A 17206-nucleotide genomic window follows, 5' to 3' on the forward strand; every position below is an offset into this window, starting at 1 on the left:
TCCACACTGCCAAGAGTCTTACCATTAATACTATATTCTGTCTTCAAAATGGACCTACCAAAATGACCTACCTCACACTTATCTGGGTTGAACTCCATCTGCCACTTCTCAGCTCAGTTTTGCATCCTATCAATGTCCCGCTGTAACTTCTGACAGTTCGCCACACTATCCACAACAGCTCCAACCTTTGTTTCATCAGCAAACTTACTAACCCATCCCTCGACTTTTATAAAAGTCGAGGGGTTGAAAGTCAAGGCAGTGCAGGCAGTCAGTAATGTGCAAGGTAGATTGTGAAGTTAAGAGTCCATAGTTAGGGGACTGTTGAACGGTCGTGTTACAGCTCCTTATGATCTGCTCCTGTGGGCATTTTAAACTGGCAGCCAGGTCATTTATAAAAATCACAAAGAGTAAGGGTCCCAGAACAGATCCCTGAGGTACACCACTAGTCACCGACCTCCATGCAGAATATGACCGGTCTACAACCACTCTTTGCCTTCTGTGGGCAAGCCAATTCTGGATCCACAAAGCAAGGTCCCCTTGGATCCCATACCTCCTCACTTTCTCAATAAGCCTTGCATGGGGTACCTTTTCAAATGCCTTGCTGAAATCCATATACACTACATCTACTGCTCTTCCTTCATCAATGTGTTTAGTCACATCCTCAAAAAATTCAATCAGGCTTGTAAAGCACGACCTGTCTTTGACAAAGCCATGCTGACTATTCCTAATCATATTATGCCTCTCCAAATGTTCATAAATCCTGCCTCACAGGATCTTCTCCAACAACTTACCAACCACTGAGGTAAGACTCACTGGTCTATAATTTCCTGGGCTATCTCCACTCCCTTTCTTGAATAAAGGAACAACATCCACAACCCTCCAATCCTCCGGAACCTCTCCCTTCCCCAAGATGATGCAAAGATCATCGCCAGAGGCTCAGCACTGTCCTTCCTCACCGCCTACAATAGCCTGGGGTACATCTCATCTAGTCCCGGCGACTTATCCAACTTGATGCTTTCCAAAAGCTCCAGCACATCCTCTTTCTTAATACCTACATACTTAAGCTTTTCAGTCTGCTGCAAGTCATCTCTACAATCACCAAGATGCTTTTCCATAGTAAATGCTGAAGTAAAGTATTCATTAAGAACCTCTGCTATTTCCTCCGGTTCCATACATACTTTCCCACTGTCACACTTGATAGGTCTTTTTCTTTCACGTCTTATCCTCTTGCTCTTCACATACTTGTAGAATGCCTTGGGGTTTTCATTAATCCTGCCCGCCAAGGCCTTCTCATGGCCCCTTCTGGCTCTCCTAATTTCCTTCTTAAGCTCCTTCCTGTTAGCCTTATAATCTTCTAGATCTCTAACACTACCTAGCTCTCTGAACCTTTTGTAAGCTTTTCTTCTTGACTAGACTTATTACAGCCTTTGTACACCACAGTTCATGCACCCTACCATAACTTCCCTGTCTCATTGGAGTCCATGTGCAGAACTCCACACAAATATCCCCTGAATACTTGCCACATTTCTTCCATACTTTTCCCTGAGAACATCTGTTTCCAATTTAAGCCTTCAATTTCCTGCTTGATAGCCTCATAATTCCCCTTACTCCAATTAAACACTTTTCTAACTTGTCTGTTCCTATCTCTCTCCAATGCTATTGTAAAGGAGATAGAATTATGATCACTATCTCCAAAATGCTCTCCCACTGAGAGATCTGACACCTGACCAGGTTCATTTCCCAATACCAAATCAAGTACAGTCTCTCCTCTTGTAGGCTTATCTACATATTGTGTCAAGAAACCTTCCTGAACTCACCTAACAAACTCCACCCCATCTGAACCCCTTGCTCTAGGGAGATGCCAGTCGATATTTGGGAAATTAAAATCTGCCATCATGACAACTCTGTTATTATTACACCTTTCCAGGATCTGTTTCCCTATGTGCTCCTCGATATCCCTGTTACTACTGGGCGGCCTATAAAAAACACCCAGTACAGTTATTGACCCCTTCCTGTTCCTAACCTCCACCCACAGAGACTCCGTAGACAATCCCTCCATGACATCCACCTTTTCTGCAGCCGTGACACTATCTCTGATCAACAGTGCCGCGCCCCCACATCTTTTGCCTCCCTCCCTGTCCCTTCTGAAACATCTAAAACCTGGCACTTGAAATAACCATTCCTGTCCCTGAGCCATCCAGGTCTCTGTAATGGCCACCACACCATATCTCCAAGTATTGATCCATGCCCTAAGCTCATCCACTTTGTTCACAACACTCCTTACGTTAAAATAGGCACATCTCAAACCTTCGGTCTGAGTGGGTCCCTTCTCTATCACCTGCCTATCCTCCCTCTCGCACTGTCTCCAAGCCTTCTCTATGTGTGAGCCAACCTCCTCAAATGTTGAGTCCAGGCTCCTGTATCTCCTCCCTGATGGCAGCAATGAGAAGAGGACATCTCCTGGTTGGTGAGGGTCCTTCATGATGGATGCTGCCTTTTGAAGAAGTCCTTGGTGGTGGGGAGGCTGGTGCCCATGATGGAACTGGCTGAGATTACAACTTCTGATCCTGCATTTTCCCATCCTGTGCAGTGACCCCTCCACACCAGACGGTGATGCATCAGTTAGAATGCTCTCCACAGTACATCTGTAGGAATTTGTAAGTGTCTTTGGTGACAAAGCAAGTCCCCTCAAATTCCTAATGAAATATTGTTTTTTTTTGTGATTGCATCAATATGTTGAGGCCTAGGAGAGATCTGAGACGTTGACACATAGGTACATCTGTGAGAGTTCTTGGTCACGTAGCAGATCTCCTCAAACTTCCAGGGACAGGGCTGGACAATAATAGCCCGACTGAGGTCTGGGCTGAGGTTGAACTTCCATCTCACCCCCCTCACCATCCCTCCCTCCTCGTCACAGGACCTCAGGGACAACAGGCAGGCCATTGAGTCAGTGTAATTACCCAGAAGCAGGGAATAGGAGAGGGGGCTCTACCCCCTCCAGTTTGTGCTGGGGTGGAGCCAGAGTGTGGCATTAAGTCTAATGTTGTGTCTGTCTTCCTCCTTGACCTTCACCCTTCCTCTCTGTAATACCCCCCCACATACCAATCCCACGCCCACACTCACTCCTACCCCAAACCATCCCTCTCCCTCTCCAATCCCAACCTCAACCTCATTCCCATCACCCTCCCTCCCTCTCTCCCCGCCACCTCCCACAGGTGTCGGCAGCGCGGGAGGAGGTGCCTGGACGCCGGGGGTTCCCGGGATACATGTACACTGACCTGGCTACCATCTACGAGCGGGCGGGCCGCGTGGAAGGGCGTTCCGGCTCCATCACACAGATCCCCATCCTCACCATGCCCAACGATGGTCAGTGTCCCCCCACCGTACCTCCCAACCCGTCCCCTACCCCCCATATCTCCCAACCCGTCCCGCAACCCACCCCCCCAAACTGTCCCGCACCCCACCCCCCAAACCGTCCTGCGCCCCAGCCCCAACCTGTGCCACATCCCTCTCAACATGTCCCCCAACCACCATCCCTCCCAACCTGTTCCACACTCCAACCCATCCCACACCGCTCTCCATCCTCACTGAACCACCAGCACCATCACACAAATCACTATTCTCACCATGCCCAACAACAGTCAATGTCCACATCTCCTGGATATCTCAGACACACTTCCCTACCTGCCACCCCTCCGCCTCCCGAGTATCTCCCCTATTGACTCCCCTCCCTCAGAACATCAGAGGGTTCCACAGAGCGGGAGACCTTATCCTCTGACCTCAGTCAGTGCCGTCGGGGTGCAGTGGACCAGATGGTGAGAGAGGGCACAGACCAGATGGTGGGGGTGGACCAGACAGTGGTGGGCAGACCTTACAGTGGGTAGCGGATGAGATGGGGTATGACTGACCAGACAGAACCAGACACATTTGATGGTGTCAGACAGGACCAGGCAGATCAGACAAACATTGGGATCTAGACGGAGCCACCAGACAGATCCAAAATGGAGCCAGGCAAACAGATGTCTAACCCCAGACCAGCAGCAGCCTCCGTGCTGGGCAGGTGGGACGTATGACCATGCAGTGGGTGGGGAGAGGAACACACATCCACCTCTCTGTAATTCAGCCACAAATGTGCCCTAACCCTGCCAATACTCAGAGCAGCCAGTGGGAGTTTTGGCGAGACCTCTATCGAAGAAGGAATGTGATAGCATTGGAGAAGGCTCATGAGAATGATTCTAGAATAGCAAGAGGATTCGAGTACAGGAGCAGGGAGGTACTACTGCAGTTGTACAAGGCCTTGGTGAGACCACACCCGGAGTATTGTGTGCAGTTTTGGCCCCCTAATCTGAGGAAAGACATCCTTGCCATAGAGGGAGTACAAAGAAGGTTCACCAGATTGATTCCTGGGATGGCAGGACTTTCATATGAAGAAAGACTGGATGAACTGGGCTTGTACTCGTTGGAATTTAGAAGATTGAGGGGGGATCTGATTGAAACGTATAAAATCCTAAAGGGATTGGACAGGCTAGATGCAGGAAGATTGTTCCCGATGTTGGCGAAGTCCAGAACGAGAGGTCACAGTTTGAGGATAAAGGGGAAGCCTTTTAGGACCAAGATTAGGAAAAACTTCTTCACACAGAGAGTGGTGAATCTGTGGAATTCTCTGCCACAGGAAACGGTTGAGGCCAGTTCATTGGCTATATTTAAGAGGGAGTTAGATATGGCCCTTGTGGCTATGGGGATCAGCGGGTATGGAGAGAAGGCAGGTACAGGGTTCTGAGTTGGATGACCAGCCATGATCATACTGAATGGCGGTGCAGGCTTGAAGGGCCGAATGGCCTACTCCTGCACCTATTTTCTATGTTTCTAGAATGAAGGAGTTAACATATGAGGAGCGTTTGATAGGCTGTACTCACTGGGGGAGTCGAGGACCAGAGGGCACAGCCTCAGAACAGAGAGATGTCCATTTAGAACAGAGATGAGAATGAATTTCTTCAGTCAGAGGATGGTGAATCTGTGGAATTCATTGCCACAGGCAGCTGTGGAGGCCAGGTCATTGGGTGTATCCAAAGTGGAAGTTGATAGGTTATTGGTTAGTCAGGGCATGGACGATTACTGAGAGAAGTCAGGAGGGTGGGGGTGGAAAAAATACTAACCATGATGAATGGTAGGGCAGGCTAGATGGGCTGAATGGCATAATTCTATCCCTAATCTTATGGTCTGTGTTATATACCGTACCCCGATAAGAGAGATTGCAGAGGCTGAGGCTGTTCTCTGGAGTGAGGGAGGCTGAGAGGTGACCTTACAGAGGTTTATAGAATCAGGGGGGGCACAGATAAGGGTGAATGCTCACAGTCTTTTCCCCAGGGTAGGGGAGTCCAAAACCAAAGCACACAGGTGTAAGGCAAGAGGGGAAGTTTTAAAGGGGATCTGAGGGGGAGGTTTTCACCCAGGGGGCGATCCATCTATCGAACAAGCTGCCGGAGGAAGTGGTTGAGGACATCCAGGAGGAATATATGGCAAACATGGACAAGTGGGACTCATTCAGGTAGACAACTTGGTCAGCATGGATGACCTGGGGCAAAGGGTCTGCTGTATGACTCTGAGTCTACAGTGTGTGAGGGAGCAGATAGAGCTGTGGTTCAAGGTCCCCCTCCCACTGGGATTGACGGTCCATAATTCCAGAGGTCATCCCTGGAGCAGTTGCTAACACCCCAGAGTCTCACAAGGGGGATGGGGACCTGTGATGGGACGCTAACAAAGTTGTCTCCCATCTATTACAGACATCACCCACCCCATCCCGGACCTGACTGGCTTTATCACCGAGGGACAGATCTACGTGGACAGGCAGTTACACAACAGACAGGTGGGTGTCTCGGTCACCCCAGCCTCACCCACTCACTGCCCGGCTGGTGAGGGTGGGGGGCTGTTATCAGGAGTCGAACAGAGGGAGCAGGGACACTGTCTCCCACACACATGGTGGGTGGGGGTTATATGTTGCTTGCTGTGCTTGGTGGGTGGGGGAGAGATGAATGGGGATGGGTTCAGGGTGGGGATAGAGATGGGATGACAAGTGAGTGGGGTTAGTTGGAGATGGGGTGGCAAGTGTGTTCAGTTGGAGATGGGGTGTCGAGTGTGTGGGGGAGATGGAGATAGGGTGACGAGTGGATGTGGGTTTGGAGATGGGGTGATGAGTGGGTGGGGGTTGTTGGAGATGGGGTGACGAGTGGGTGGGAGAGATGGAGATGGGGTGACGAGTGAGTGGGGGAGTTGGAGATGAGGTGATGAGTGAATGGGGAGATGGAGATGAGGTGATGAGTGGGTGGGGGAGATGGAGATGGGGCAACATGTGGGTGGGGGAGATGGAGATGGGGTGACGAGTGGGTGGGGGAGATGGGGTGACAAGTGGGTGGGGCAGATGGAGATGTGACGAGTGGGTGGGGGGAGATGAAGATGGAGTGACGAGTGGGTGGGGGAGATGGAGATGGGGCAACATGTGGGTGGGGGAGATGGAGATGGGGTGACGAGTGGGTGGGGCAGATGGAGATGTGACGAGTGGGTGGGGGGAGATAGAGATGGGGTAACGAGTGGGTGGGGGAGATGGAGATGGGGTGATGAGTAGGTGGGGGAGATGGGGTGACGAGTGGGTGGAGGGAGATGGAGATGGGGTGACGAGTGGGTGGGGAGATAGAGATGGGGTGACAAGTGGGTGGGGGAGATGGAGATGGAGTGACGAATGGGTGGGGGAGATGGAGGTGGGGTGACGAGTGGGTGTGTTGGAGATGGGGTGACGAGATTGGTGGGGGGAAATGGAGATGGGGTGATGAGTGGATGGGGAGATGGAGATGAGGTGACGAGTGGGTGGGGGAGATTGAGATGGGGCAACATGTGGGTGGGGGAGATGGAGATGAGGTGACGAGTGGGTGGGGGAGATGGAGATGTGACGAGTGGGTGGAGGAGATGGAGATGGGGTGACGAGTGGGTGGGCGGAGATGGAGATGGGGTGACGAGTGGGTGGGAGAGATGGAGATGGGGTGACGAGTGGGTGGGGGGAGATGGAGATGGGGTGATGAGTGGGTGGGGGAGATGGAGATGGGGTGACGAGTGGATGGGGAGATAGGGTGACAAGTGGGTGGGGGAGATGGAGATGGGGTGACGAGTAGGTGGGTGTGTTGGAGATGGGGTGACGAGATTGGTAGGGGGAAATGGAGATGGGGTGATGAGTGGATGGGGAGATGGAGATGAGGTGACGAGTGGGTGGGGGGAGATGGAGATGGCGTGATTGGGTGGGGAGATGGAGATGGGGTGACGAGTGGATGGGGAGATGGAGATGGGGTGACAAGTGGGTGGGGGAGATTGGGTGATGAGTGGGTGGGGGGAGTTGGAGATGGGGTGACGATTGGATGGGGAGATGGAGATGGGGTGACAAGTGGGTGGGGGAGATGGAGATGGGGTGACGAGTAGGTGGGTGTGTTGGAGATGGGGTGACGAGATTGGTGGGGGGGGAATGGAGATGGGGTGATGAGTGGATGGGGAGATGGAGATGGGGTAACAAGTGGGTGGGGGGAGATTGGGTGATGAGTGGGTGAGGGAGATGGAGATGGGGTGACGAGTGGGTGATGGAGATGGGGTGACGAGTGGGTGAGGGAGATGGAGATAGGGTGACGAGTGTGTGGGGGAGATGGAGATGGGGTGACAAGTAGGTGGGGGTGTTGGAGATGGGGTGACGAGTGGGTTGGGGGAGATGGGGTGACGAGTGGGTGGGGGGAGTTGGAGATGGGGTGACGAGTGGGTGGGGGAGATGGAGATGGGGTGATCAGTGGGTGGGGGAGATGGGGTGATGAGTGGATGGGGAGATGGGGTGACGAGTGGGTGGGGGAGATGGAGATGGGGTGACAAGGGAGTGGGGGAGATGGAGATGGGGTGACGAGTGGGTGGGGGAGATGGAGATGGGGTGATGAGTGGGTGGGGGAGAAGGGGTGACGAGTGGGTGAGAGAGATGGAGAAGGGGTGACGAGTGGGTGGGGGAGATGGATATGGGGTGACGAGTGGGTCGGGGAGATGGAGATGGGGTGACGAGTGGATGGGGGAGATGGAGATGGGGTAATGAGTGGGTGGGGGGAGATGGAGATGGAGTGACAAGTGGGTGGGGGAGATGGAGATGGGGTGACAAGTGGGTAGGGGAGATGGGGTGACAAGTGGGTAGGGGAGATGGAGATGGGGTGACGAGTGGGTGGGAGAGATGGAGATAGGGTGATGAGAGGGTGGGACAGATGGAGTTGGGGTGATGAGTGGGTGGGGGAGATGGGATGATGAGTGGGTGGGGGAGATGGAGATGTGATGAGTGGGTGGGGGAGATGGGGTGATGAGTGGATGGGGAGATGGAGATGGGGTGATGAGTGGGTGGGGGGAGATGGAGGTGGGGTGATGAGTGGGTGAGGGAGATGGAGATAGGGTGATGAGAGGGTGGGGTAGATTGAGTTGGGGTGATGAGTGGGTGGGGGAGATGGGATGATGAGTGGGTGGGGGAGATGGAGATGTGATGAGTGGGTGGGGGAGATGGGGTGACGAGTGGATGGGGAGATGGAGTTGGGGTGACGAGTGGGTGGGGGGAGATGGAGATGGGGTGACGAGGGGGTGGGGGAGTTGGAGATGGGGTGATGAGTGGGTGGGGAGATGGGGTGATGAGTGGGTGGGGAGATGGAGATGGGGTGATGAGTGGGTGAGGGAGATGGAGATGGGGTGACGAGTGGGTGGGGGAGATGGATATGGGGTGACAAGGGGGTGGGGGAGATGGAGATGGGGTGACGAGTGGGTGGGGGAGATGGAGATGGGGTGATGAGTGGGTGGGGGAGATGGGGTGACGAGTGGGTGAGGGAGATGGAGATGGGGTGACGAGTGGGTGGGGGAGATGGATATGGGGTGACGAGTGGGTGGGAGAGATGGAGTTGGGGTGATGAGTGGGTGGGGGAGATGGGATGATGAGTGGGTGGGGGAGATGGGGATGGGGTGATGAGTGGGTGGGGGAGATGGGGATGGGGTGATGAGTGGGTGGGGGAGATGGGATGATGAGTGTGTGGGGGGATGGGGTGATGAGTGGGTGGGGGAGATGCGGTGATGAGTGGGTAGGGAGATGGAGATGGGGTGACGAGTGGGTGGGGGAGATGGGGATGGGGTGACGAGTGGGTGGGGGAGATGGGGATGGGGTGACGAGTGGGTGGAGGAGATGGAGATGGAGTGACGAGTGGCTGGGGGAGATGGAGATGGGGTGACAAGTGGGTGGGGGAGATGGGGTGACGAGTAGATGGGGAGATAGAGATGGGGTGACGAGTGGGTGGGGGGAGATGGAGATGGGGTGACAAGGGGGTGGGGGAGTTGGAGATGGGGCGACGAGTGGGTGGGGGGAGTTGGAGATGGGGTGACGAGTGGGTGGGGGAGATGGAGATCGGGTGATGAGTGGGTGGGGGAGATGGAGATGGGGTGACGAGTGGGTGGGGGAGATGGAGATAGGGTGATGAGGGGGTGGGGCAGATGGAGTTGGGGTGATGAGTGTGTGGGGGGGATGGGGTGATGAGTGGGTGGGGGAGATGCGGTGATGAGTGGGTGGGGAGATGGAGATGGGGTGACGAGTGGGTGGGGGAGATGGAGATGGGGTGACGAGTGGGTGGGGGAGATGGAGATGGGGTGACGAGTGGGTGGGGGAGATGGGGTGATGAGTGGATGGGGAGATAGAGATGAGGTGACGAGTGGGTGGGGGGAGTTGGAGATGGGGTGACGAGTGGGTGGGGGAGATGGAGATGGGGTGACAAGTGGGTGGGGGAGATGGAGATGGGGTGACGAGTGGATGGGGGGAGATGGAGATGGGGTGACGAGTGGGTGGGGGAGTTGGAGATGGAGTGACGAGTGGGTGGGGGGAGATGGAGATGGAGTGACGAGTGGGTGGGGGGAGATGGAGATGGGGTGACGAGTGGGCGAGGGAGATGGAGATGGGGTGACGAGTGGGTGGGGGAGATGGAGATGGGGTGACGAGTGGGTGGGGGAGATGGAGATGAGTGATGAGTGGGTGGGGGGAGATGGAGATGGGGTGACGAGTGGGTGGGGGAGTTGGAGATGGAGTGACGAGTGGGTGGGGGGAGATGGAGATGGGGTGACGAGTGGGTAGAGGAGATGGAGATGGAGTGACGAGTGGGTGGGGGAGATGGAGATGGGGTGACAAGTGGGTGGGGGAGATGGAGATGGGGTGACGAGTGGGTGGAGGAGATGGAGATGGAGTGACGAGTGGGTGGGGGAGATGGAGATGGGGTGACGAGTGGGTGGGGGAGATGGGGTGATGAGTGGATGGGGAGATAGAGATGGGGTGACGAGTGGGTGGGGGGAGATGGAGATGGGGTGACAAGGGGGTGGGGGGAGTTGGAGATGGGGTGACGAGTGGGTGGGGGAGATGGAGATGGGGTGACGAGTGGGTGGGGGAGATGGGGTGACAAGGGGGTGGGGGAGTTGGAGATGGGGTGACGAGTGGGTGGGGGGAGTTGGAGATGGGGTGATGAGTGGATGGGGAGATGGAGATGGGGTAACAAGTGGGTGGGGGGAGATTGGGTGATGAGTGGGTGAGGGAGATGGAGATGGGGTGACGAGTGGGTGATGGAGATGGGGTGACGAGTGGGTGAGGGAGATGGAGATAGGGTGACGAGTGTGTGGGGGAGATGGAGATGGGGTGACAAGTAGGTGGGGGTGTTGGAGATGGGGTGACGAGTGGGTTGGGGGAGATGGGGTGACGAGTGGGTGGGGGGAGTTGGAGATGGGGTGACGAGTGGGTGGGGGAGATGGAGATGGGGTGACGAGTGGGTGGGGGAGATGGAGATGGGGTGATGAGTGGGTGGGGGAGAAGGGGTGACGAGTGGGTGAGAGAGATGGAGATAGGGTGACGAGTGGGTGGGGGAGATGGATATGGGGTGACGAGTGGGTCGGGGAGATGGAGATGGGGTGACGAGTGGATGGGGGAGATGGAGATGGGGTGACAAGTGGGTAGGGGAGATGGGGTGACAAGTGGGTAGGGGAGATGGAGATGGGGTGACGAGTGGGTGGGAGAGATGGAGATAGGGTGATGAGAGGGTGGGACAGATGGAGTTGGGGTGATGAGTGGGTGGGGGAGATGGGATGATGAGTGGGTGGGGGAGATGGAGATGTGATGAGTGGGTGGGGGAGATGGGGTGATGAGTGGATGGGGAGATGGAGATGGGGTGATGAGTGGGTGGGGGGAGATGGAGGTGGGGTGATGAGTGGGTGAGGGAGATGGAGATAGGGTGATGAGAGGGTGGGGTAGATTGAGTTGGGGTGATGAGTGGGTGGGGGAGATGGGATGATGAGTGGGTGGGGGAGATGGAGATGTGATGAGTGGGTGGGGGAGATGGAGATGTGATGAGTGGGTGGGGGAGATGGGGTGACGAGTGGATGGGGAGATGGAGTTGGGGTGACGAGTGGGTGGGGGGAGATGGAGATGGGGTGACGAGGGGGTGGGGGAGTTGGAGATGGGGTGATGAGTGGGTGGGGAGATGGGGTGATGAGTGGGTGGGGAGATGGAGATGGGGTGATGAGTGGGTGAGGGAGATGGAGATGGGGTGACGAGTGGGTGGGGGAGATGGATATGGGGTGACAAGGGGGTGGGGGAGATGGAGATGGGGTGACGAGTGGGTGGGGGAGATGGAGATGGGGTGATGAGTGGGTGGGGGAGATGGGGTGACGAGTGGGTGAGGGAGATGGAGATGGGGTGACGAGTGGGTGGGGGAGATGGATATGGGGTGACGAGTGGGTGGGAGAGATGGAGTTGGGGTGATGAGTGGGTGGGGCAGATGGAGTTGGGGTGATGAGTGGGTGGGGGAGATGGGATGATGAGTGGGTGGGGGAGATGGGGATGGGGTGACGAGTGGGTGGGGGAGATGGGGATGGGGTGACGAGTGGGTGGGGGAGATGGGGATGGGGTGACGAGTGGGTGGAGGAGATGGAGATGGAGTGACGAGTGGGTGGGGGAGATGGAGATGGGGTGACAAGTGGGTGGGGGAGATGGGGTGACGAGTAGATGGGGAGATAGAGATGGGGTGACGAGTGGGTGGGGGAGATGGAGATGGGGTGACAAGGGGGTGGGGGAGTTGGAGATGGGGCGACGAGTGGGTGGGGGGAGTTGGAGATGGGGTGACGAGTGGGTGGGGGAGATGGAGATCGGGTGATGAGTGGGTGGGGGAGATGGAGATGGGGTGACGAGTGGGTGGGGGAGATGGAGATAGGGTGATGAGGGGGTGGGGCAGATGGAGTTGGGGTGATGAGTGTGTGGGGGGGGATGGGGTGATGAGTGGGTGGGGGAGATGCGGTGATGAGTGGGTGGGGAGATGGAGATGGGGTGACGAGTGGGTGGGGGAGATGGAGATGGGGTGACGAGTGGGTGGGGGAGATGGAGATGGGGTGACGACGTGGGTGGGGGAGATGGGGTGATGAGTGGATGGGGAGATAGAGATGAGGTGACGAGTGGGTGGGGGGAGTTGGAGATGGGGTGACGAGTGGGTGGGGGAGATGGAGATGGGGTGACGAGTGGGTGGGGGAGATGGAGATGGGGTGACGAGTGGATGGGGGGAGTTGGAGATGGAGTGACGAGTGGGTGGGCGGAGATGGAGATGGAGTGACGAGTGGGTGGGGGGAGATGGAGATGGGGTGACGAGTGGGCGAGGGAGATGGAGATGGGGTGACGAGTGGGTGGGGGAGATGGAGATGGGGTGACGAGTGGGTGGGGGAGATGGAGATGAGTGACGAGTGGGTGGGGGGAGATGGAGATGGGGTGACGAGTGGGTGGGGGAGTTGGAGATGGAGTGACGAGTGGGTGGGGGGAGATGGAGATGGGGTGACGAGTGGGTGGAGGAGATGGAGATGGAGTGACGAGTGGGTGGGGGAGATGGAGATGGGGTGACAAGTGGGTGGGGGAGATGGAGATGGGGTGACGAGTGGGTGGAGGAGATGGAGATGGAGTGACGAGTGGGTGGGGGAGATGGAGATGGGGTGACGAGTGGGTGGGGGAGATGGGGTGATGAGTGGATGGGGAGATAGAGATGGGGTGACGAGTGGGTGGGGGGAGATGGAGATGGGGTGACAAGGGGGTGGGGGGAGTTGGAGATGGGGTGACGAGTGGGTGGGGGAGATGGAGATGGGGTGATGAGTGGGTGGGGGAGATGGAGATGGGGTGACAAGGGGGTGGGGGAGTTGGAGATGGGGTGACGAGTGGGTGGGGGGAGTTGGAGATGGGGTGACGAGTGGGTGAGGAGATGGAGATGGGGTGACGAGTGGGTGGGGGGAGTTGGAGATGGGGTGACGAGTGGGTGAGGAGATGGAGATGGGGTGACGAGTAGGTGAGGGAGATGGAGATGGGGTGACGATTGGGTGGGGGAGATGGAGATGGGGTGAGGAGTGGGTGAGGGAGAGTGAGATGGAGATGGGGTGACGAGTGGATGGGGGGAGATGGAGATGGGGTGACGAGTGGGTGGGGGAGTTGGAGATGGAGTGACAAGTGGGTCGGGGGAGATGGAGATGGAGTGACGAGTGGGTGGGGGGAGATGGAGTGACGAGTGGGTGGGGGGAGATGGAGATGGGGTGATGAGTGGGTGGGGGAGATGGAGATGGGGTGATGAGTGGGTGGGGGAGATGGAGACGGGTGATGAGTGGGTGGGGGGAGATGGAGATGGGGTGACGAGTGGGTGGGGATTGGTTGGAGATGGGGTGAGGAATGGGTGGTGGATTTGGCGATGTGGTGATGAGTAGGTTGAGGTTGGTGGTGGGGTGTAGGTGATGGGATGCGTGATCAGTTGGAGTGATGGGTGGATATCAGTGGGTTGCATTGATATTGGTGGGGTTGGTGATGGGTGTGTTGTGAGGGATAGGGAGGGCAGAGGTGAGTGATGGGGACAAAGTTTGAGTGTGGAGTCTAGTGTGGATAGGGTGATGAAGAGGGTTGTTTGAGTTGGTGGAGATTGGATGTTGGATGGTAGATTGATGGGTGATGTGTTGGGGCAGTGAAGGGTTGTGGGTGAATGGAGATGGATTGACAAGTGGGTGTGGGGTAACGATGGACAGGATGATGGGTTGGGGGGGTGATGTGTAGATATGGGTAGAGTCAGGGGTGATATTTGGTATTGATGTCCTCCTTTTCTTCTCAAGCCCATAACCCCTGCTGGGCCATTGGCCACTGACAGCAGCTTGCCAAAGCCTTTTGCCCTGGACTGGTAGAAGTTTGATTAGCCCTGTAGCTTCTGCTTTCAGCACACAACATAAGTCTTCTCGGCGTGGATCTTTCCTCTCCCAGGGATGAGGTTTTTGGAGCTCCTGTTGGCCTTTCTGTATCACTGGGCTTTTATGGGATGGGGTTGCTAGCTGGGTTTGCCATGTCCAAACTCTCTCCTCGTGCAGCCAGACTTGGGACTATCCATGTCAGAGTTGGGTGTAGATGTAGGAGAGTGGATATGGGTGCTGGTGGGTGATGGGTGATGAGTGGGTGGGGGAGACAGTCTGAGAAGGAGTGGGTGTAACCACCTTCTCGGATTGTGTGGGTCCTGTGGGTGGGAGGACATTGATGGAATGCCAGGCTCACACACCTAATGCCAGTCGGTCTGTTCCCCTGCAGATCTACCCACCCATCAACGTGCTGCCATCACTATCTCGTCTGATGAAGTCGGCCATCGGGGAGGGCATGACCCGCAAGGATCACGCTGAGGTCTCCAACCAGCTGGTGAGGGGACACACCGCCCGCACACAGCACCTGCCGGCAGATGCAAGGACAGTGCTCATCGAAAGAGTCAGGCTGCAGGATTCCCTCTGTCCCCCTCTTCATTCCCTCTGTCCCCCTCTTCATTCCCTCTGTCCCCTTCTTCATTCCCTCTGTCCCCTCTTCAATCCCTCTGTCCCTTCTTCATTCCCTCTCTCCCCTCTTCATTCCCTCGCTCCCCTCTTCATTCCCTCTCTCCCCTCTTCATTCCCTCTCGTCCCCCTCTTCATTCCCTCTGTCCCCTCTTCAATCCCTCTGTCCCCTCTTCAATCCCTCTGTCCGCTCTTCAATCCCTCTCTCCCTTCTTCATTCCCCCTCTCCCCTTCTTCATTCCCCCTCTCCCCTCTTCATTCCCTCTCCCCTCTTCATTCCCTCTCCCCTCTTCATTCCCTCTCCCCCCTCATTCCCTCTCCCCCCTCATTCCCTCTCCCCCCTCATTCCCCCTCTCCCCCCTCATTCCCCCTCTCCCCCCTCATTCCCCCTCTCCCCCCTCATTCCCCCTCTCCCCCCCCCTCATTCCCCCTCTCCCCCCCTCATTCCCCCTCTCCCCCCCTCATTCCCCCTCTCACCCCCCTTCATTCCCCCTCTCACCCCCCTTCATTCCCCCTCTCACCCCCCTTCATTCCCCCTCTCACCCCCCTTCATTCCCCCTCTCACCCCCCCTTCATTCCATCTCCCACCCCCCCTTCATTCCCCCTCTCACCCCCCCTTCATTCCCTCTCCCACCCCCTCTTCATTCCCTCTCACCTCCTGTGGAAGAGAGAAGGGAATTTTAAGGGTAGTCGATGCACCTCAAAGAGACTTTGCAGTGGAGCTGGTCCAGGTGGGACTGCAGGTACTAGAAGTCCAATGCGCTTTGTTCCATGTTTCCAGTGCTCACCATGCTCATCCTCTCCCCTCACCATTTTATTCTGCCTTCTGCCCCCTGTCCTTTCCTCCGTCGGCCCGGCATGTCAACTCCATTGATGCTACCTGACTTGCTGAGTTCCTCCAGCATTTTGTGTGTGTTGCTCTTGATTTCCAGGATCTGCAGAATCTCTTGTGTCTCCCTCTAACTTTCTTCCACTTCCTCCCTCCCTCTCCTTAGCTTTCCATCTTTCCCTCTCTCCTTCTCTTTCTCCCCCTTTCTCTTCCTTCACTTCCCCCTCACTCTCCTTTCCTCTCCATCCCCATGCTTCCCATCCCTCTCCTCTCCCTCCCTCCATCCCCTTTTCCTTTTCTTAGTCCCCCTCTCTCCCTCCCTTGCTTCCCTCACCTCTCCCTCCCACCCTCTTTCATTCCTTAGCCTTCCCCCTCCCTCTCTTTGCTTCCCTTCTCCCTTCCCTTGTCTCCTCTCCCTTCCTCCATTCCTCTCCCTCTTCCTTCACTTAGCTTCCTCTCTCCTGCTTTCCTCCCCTCATCCTTTCTTTTCTCTCCCTCCGTCCATTCTTCCCTCTTCTTTCGCTTAGCTTCCTCGCTCACTCCTGCTTTCCTCCCCTCGCCCTTTCATTTCTCTCCCTCCCTTCTTGCCTCTTCCTTTCTGCTCCCCCTCTACTTCCTTCTCTCCTCTCTTCCTTTTCCTTCCTCTCCCTCACTCCACCCATCTGATGCCTGTTCCTCCTCTCCCAGTATGCCTGCTATGCCATCGGGAAGGACGTCCAGGCGATGAGGGCTGTGGTTGGTGAAGAAGCACTCACCTCCGACGACCTCCTGTACCTGGAGTTCCTGCAGAAATTTGAGAAGAACTTCATCTCCCAGGGTAAGCAGGGCCTTGAGGGAGTGTTGGACGTGGGGAGAAGAGGGAATATCCAGCTGGGTGGGGCTTGATTATGCTGGCTGCTTTCCTGAGAAAGCAAGCAATGTTAGTGAAGGAATAGAGGTTTGGACAGGTACATGGACGAGAGGGGCATGGAGCACTCTGAGAGAGTGGAGGTGGGACTGGGCAGAACAGCAGGCCAGAATGGTCTCGATGGGCTGAAAGGCCTGCCTCTGTGCTGTGACTCTAACAGTGCTCTTGGCCAATGCAAACTCAATGGGCTGAAGGGCCTATTTCATTAAAGATGAAAGATTAATGTTATTTGTCACATCTACATCGAAACATACAGTGAAATACCTCGTCTGCGTCAACAGCCAACACAGCCCGAGGATGGGCTGGGGCTGGGGGCAGCTCACAAATGTGGCCATGCATCTGTCACCAACATAGCCTGCCCACAACTTACTGACCCCAAGTGCATGTCCTTGGACTGTGGGAGGAAACCCACACAGTCACTGGGAGAACAGACAAACTCCTCACAACAGTGGCAGGAATTGAACCCAGGTCATTGATCACTGTTGCTGTAAAGCAGTTGCACTAACTGCTCTGCCATTGTGCTGCTCTAAGTTCAGATGACCGTGTGATGCCTTTCTACTATTGACTTCCCCTGTCAG

The 17206-nt window shown here is 55.9% G+C and overlaps 1 protein-coding gene across 1 annotated transcript in view; it reads left to right on the forward strand.

Moving 5' to 3' along the window:
- LOC140196888 (V-type proton ATPase subunit B-like) overlaps window positions 1–17206 on the forward strand; it is a 60460-nt gene that overhangs the window by 40307 nt on the left and 2947 nt on the right. Inside the window, exons 10-13 of the mRNA XM_072256796.1 lie at window positions 3216–3366; window positions 5784–5866; window positions 14660–14764; window positions 16409–16538. Coding sequence (XP_072112897.1) covers window positions 3216–3366; window positions 5784–5866; window positions 14660–14764; window positions 16409–16538 — 469 coding nt within the window. The remainder of the gene's footprint in view (window positions 1–3215; window positions 3367–5783; window positions 5867–14659; window positions 14765–16408; window positions 16539–17206) is intronic.

The sequence above is a fragment of the Mobula birostris genome, chromosome 4 (assembly GCF_030028105.1).
Source record: "Mobula birostris isolate sMobBir1 chromosome 4, sMobBir1.hap1, whole genome shotgun sequence".
Classification (NCBI taxonomy): domain Eukaryota; kingdom Metazoa; phylum Chordata; class Chondrichthyes; order Myliobatiformes; family Myliobatidae; genus Mobula; species Mobula birostris.